This window comes from Epinephelus moara, chromosome 3, assembly GCF_006386435.1.
Source record: "Epinephelus moara isolate mb chromosome 3, YSFRI_EMoa_1.0, whole genome shotgun sequence".
NCBI lineage: Eukaryota > Metazoa > Chordata > Actinopteri > Perciformes > Serranidae > Epinephelus > Epinephelus moara.
In genome coordinates this window covers 42,467,328-42,472,049 of record NC_065508.1, presented here as the reverse complement: position 1 = coordinate 42,472,049, position 4,722 = coordinate 42,467,328, and the positions used below count along the sequence as shown (strand labels likewise).

Below are 4,722 nucleotides of genomic sequence, written 5' to 3'. Positions count from 1 at the left end.
GAGCAGGGCAGAGAGATGGAAGCAAAATATATTGAACCTGGTGTTAATACAGCAGAACTGGAGAGAGGGGTGAAAATTAAATAGAGGTGGGCATGGCTCAAGTAGGGCGCAAAATTATAGACGAACGATTGACAAATTTTAAACCTAATGAGACCCTAACAATAGCATTGTTACAACATAAACTTTTAACAGTGATGTATAAGGGTTTTGGAAAGCACAAATTATGTTGTCAGGGCGATACTGTCGGTTCAGCATGTTGGACAGAGCAGGTGTCACACTGTATTCTGTGACCTATCAGATTATGTCTCACACACACAGACACACAGACACACAGACACACACACAGACACACAGACACACACACACCCAGACACACAGACACACACACACCAAGGCCTACACTACAGTTTTTTTTCCATCACACAACGTTTTTATAGGCTCACAGGTTTTGGTGACCAGACACTTTCCAATCAGTATTTCTCAAAAATATTGCACAAACAAGCCAGGGAATTCATATCATAATTCAAGGTTAATGTTAACAGTTTTTACATCTTCTCACATCACCCATGCGATTATCAAGCTATTAATTAGCTAGTAACTTACCTTCCTGCAAATGTGAGCAAAATTGACAGCGATCTGGTTTCTAGTACTTTAAAGGGTGTGGTCCATGACAGTGTGTGCCTGTCAGGGCTAGGTTTGAATGTAATACTTACATTTCTTAATAGGTTGGGCATGATACTGTTCTTATGCCAACAGTTTTTCAGTACTTCCATTTATTATAAGGGATAAGGGATTTATTTACTTCAGTAAAATGTCAACACTACAAACTGACAACATGTTTATACTGACTGCCCTCCAGATGCATGGTACATTGAAAGAACACCACGGGAGTGAGGCCATTCCTTCTGGGAAACAGAGATGCTCCAGAAATTTCTGGAGAAAGACTGTTACCTCAACTTCAGAATGCCCAAAGAGGCCTTCAACATACTGTGTGACCAGCGGTGCCCATACATCAACCCTCAAACCACTAACATGCTGGAACCAGTGCCGTTAGAGAAGAGGGTTGCAGTTACCATCTACAGGCATGCCAGTAATGTTGAGTTTCACGATGTTGCCAATCTGTTTGGTATTGGGGTCAGCACAGCCTGCAACATCTTCTAGTAAGTATGAGAGGCCCTGAGCAAACTCAGAAAGATTTATGTGAAGAGGCCAAAAACTGTCCCTGTCCCTGTGCTATGGATGGCACCCACATCCCTGTCATTGCCCACTGACTACTACAACAGAAAAGGATGGTACAGTGTTCTCCTTCAAGGACTTGTAGACCACACTTACAAGTTCCTTGATTTTCGTTGTTGGCTGGCCTGGGAATTGCCACGATGCGTATGTGTTTGAGTGTTCCCGTCTGTGCCGCAAGCTGGGGGATGGCACTTTTTCCCCTCCAGTCACCAGGAACATCCAAGGGGTCAACATACCTTTCCTGATTGTGGCCGATTCTGCCTACAGCTTGACCAGCAACATAATGAAGCCATTCCCGGAGGGTACAGCGAGGGGACCAAGGGCAGCCTACAATGCCTGCTTGAGCCGTGCACGCATCCATGTCAAGCATGCATTTGGCCGCCTTAAGGGTCGCTGGCGATGCATCATGAAGAGAAATGATTCTCAAACAAAAAATGTTAAATATGTTGTATCAGCTTGCATAGTGTTGCACAACTTCTGTGAGATGCAGAATGTTGCCTACCAGGAACCCCAGGAAGACATGTTGGAGCAGCCAGAGGCAGGACCAGAGCAGCATTATGCACCAGATGTTCCTGCTCTCTCCCCAGCAGAGCGCATCCGGGAGGCCTTGGTAGCTCATATCCACACAATGCAATCAAGACCCATGTGAGACTGAAAAAAAAAACTCATTTTATTGAGTGCAGAGCATATTTCTGAACTTTACAATTCACGTTCAGTTTCAAATTCTTTTTTTTTTTTTTTTTTTTTTTTTTTTTACGGGTTACTTTTTTTTTTAAAATTAGAACAATTTTGTTCTAAACCTTTTCTCAGTTTACGTAAAATTAAATACTTTATTATAAAAAACAAAATGTGCAAAAAATGCTTTCCTGTTCAAATAAAAAGGCACATTTCTGAAGTTAATACTTTACATTCAGTTTCAGCTTTGTTATAAAATAACTTGTTTAAACTTTTTCTCAGTTTACATAAAATTAAATACTTTGTTAAAAAAAGTGCAAAAATAATGCTTTCCTGTTAAAATAAAAATGCACATTTGTAAACTTCAGTTTCAACTTTGTTATAAAATAACTTGGTTGTTTAAACTTTTTCCTCAACACACATAAAAATGTGCAAAATATTGCTTTCCTGTAGTTGAGAAATAAATAACACCAAAAACAAAAAACAGTGAACTGTCACAACTTAGGACTTGCATTTAAACAGTCAACCTGAATTTCTAATGTCTAAAAGACATGACAAGAACATAATGCTTTCCTGCACAGTGATTAGGCACAAATAAAAAACTAGTTGGGTGTAGTAGTGCACCAGATGTGCTGCTGGACCAGGGGTTCCAGGGGCTGTGAATGCTATGGGGCTGAAGTCCATGCTCTCAGCTGATGGGCCGTGGTGAGGTGGTGGATAAGGGAAGTGTTGAGGGGCCATATAAGGTGAAAAGGGGGGCGGGGGCCTAAAGCACTGAAACAGCAGAAGCATTAACTCTCTGTTCTCTTTTGCTCTTCTGTCCTCTGTTTCCATCCTCTTCATTTCAAAATCAAGGCGTTTCTTCTCCAGCTCCATTCTATTTCTCTCCACCTCTTTCTCCCATTCAAGCCGCTCCTTCTCGTAGTCATGGGTTTTGTCATTTTGTGCGAAACAGTCCAGACCCTTGTCCAGTGCCTCCATTATCTGTGTTTTTCGCCCCTTTCTACAGCGATGTGCTAAATAAACAAAGCATTTTTTGAGCAAACTGAATTGATAAAAAATATAAACAGGAAAAATAAATGCAGCAGTGATTCAATTAAATTTCCATTCCTTCTGCAACAATTTGGTTCCTCAAAGATCAATTTTTTAAAGATCAGTTTTGTTTTGTTTATTTCAATACATTTCAAAAGTGTACTGGATATGAATATGTGACTGAACTGATTCAGTCAGCATATTCACTCAGAAATAAGTGAATGTATGCAATATATGATTTTTTTTTTATATGAACTCATTACAGAAATGTTATTTCCAATATATTTGATTCAAATTTCACAGAATGATGCAATTGGATTTCCACATCCAAATAGATCAATACATCTTATAGAATTGACAAGAACATTACTAAATATCAGAGCTCACCTTGTGGCTTTGGTTCAACAGTAGGTGGAGGTGGTGCTTTGAACCCGGAGTCTTCACTGGCTGCGTCATCCTCAACATCATTTTCCCTTGAGGTGTTTGACAGAGGCTCAGTGCTCCCAGATCCACCTGCTGAGCACAGACAAAATTGGGCAAGGTCACTCAGTAATAATTTACTGTCTGATTCTTCTATTGTTTTTTCATTGAGCTATAGAAGATAAGCTACATAAACATATAAATTAACAACACAATATAGTGTTACAACTTTACACTGTCTACAGGCCTACTGTAAAATATTGTTGTACTTACAACACTCAGATGCCTCATCTTCTGAACTCCCCCCGTTATCCATCCTGATTTCCCCGGTGTTGTTCATAGGTCTGCAACCTGAAAACACAAATGAAAACAAAAGTAAAGCTAACGTACTTTACAACAGATTATGGCATTTCGATAACATTAAATGTTAGTGAAATTGCCATTCTGCTTGTCAGGTAGCAAACCACTAAACATGTTAAGAGCGTCACATCATTACGTTATCATTAACAGTTAATGTAAAGTGAAACTAACATTAACGCTAGCATAAGCTAACGAGCTAACCGCTAGCCGCTAATTTGCTAACAGTGTCGCAGCTGGACCGCAATTTTATGACTGAATTTTATGACTTACCTAAAACTGCGTCGAGTTCTTCAAAGTAAGGACACTTAATGGGATCTGATCCGGTCCTCTTGTTGTTTTTGAGGCAGTCACGGTACTTTTTCGAAGGTAGTCCAACCTTTCTCTGACTTTGATCCAATCTCCTAAGTCCTGTATAGACTGGCACCGGAGCAGGAGTTCTTTGTGGATATTTTCCCAAACGGTGTGGTTGTGCATCATTTCGTCAAATTGCCTCTGGTAATGTGGCTCAACCCACACAGCAATTAAACTCAGCGTCTCCTCGCGTGTCCAATGTCTATTTTTCTTACGTGTAACGTTAGCAGCCATTTCGCTTTGCCCCAGCTGAGCACATGGATGTGACTCAGCAGCAGCAGCAGCAGCAGCAGATGTCCTCTTCTTCTTCTTTGTAGAGCGCACAGCGCCGCCTATCAATTAAAGTGCCGATAAGTCTGGCACAGTGCCATATAGTGGTAGGGAGGAAAACCATCTATCTGGTCACAATATGCGAGGGTCCTAAGGACAGAGGGATGTCGTATGCTGTAAAGCCCTCTGAGGCAAATTGTGATTTGTGATATTGGGTTTATAAATAAAATTGATTGATTGATCGACATTTCTCTCAGTACAGTGCTTTTACTTTGAGCACATTTTCCTAATTGTATGCTTTTACTTAAATAGCTAGCATTTTCAATGCAGGACTTTCACTTGTAACAAAGTATTTTTACAGTGTGGTATGAGTACTTT

The 4,722-nt window shown here is 40.3% G+C and overlaps 1 protein-coding gene across 3 annotated transcripts; it reads right to left on the bottom strand.

The window, feature by feature from the left end:
* Positions 1-6: 6 nt before the first annotated feature.
* On the bottom strand, positions 7-4,391 carry LOC126388165 (uncharacterized). 3 transcript variants are annotated; one of them, XR_007569724.1, is made up of 5 exons: positions 3,994-4,391; positions 3,637-3,714; positions 3,331-3,459; positions 1,739-1,887; positions 7-1,629 (listed from the first exon to the last, which is right to left on the bottom strand). XR_007569724.1 is itself a non-coding variant. In XM_050041081.1 (4 exons), the coding sequence occupies exons 2-4, from the start codon at positions 3,701-3,703 to the stop codon at positions 2,434-2,436; spliced, it is 690 nt and encodes a 229-aa protein (XP_049897038.1). In that variant the 5' UTR covers positions 3,704-3,714; positions 3,994-4,381; the 3' UTR covers positions 1,960-2,433. The 3 variants fall into 3 exon arrangements, 1 of the variants encoding a protein (XP_049897038.1); XR_007569723.1 differs by having other exon boundaries at positions 7-1,887; positions 3,994-4,382; XM_050041081.1 differs by lacking the exons at positions 7-1,629; positions 1,739-1,887 and adding an exon at positions 1,960-2,927 and having other exon boundaries at positions 3,994-4,381.
* Between the last annotated feature and the right edge of the window lie 331 nt (positions 4,392-4,722).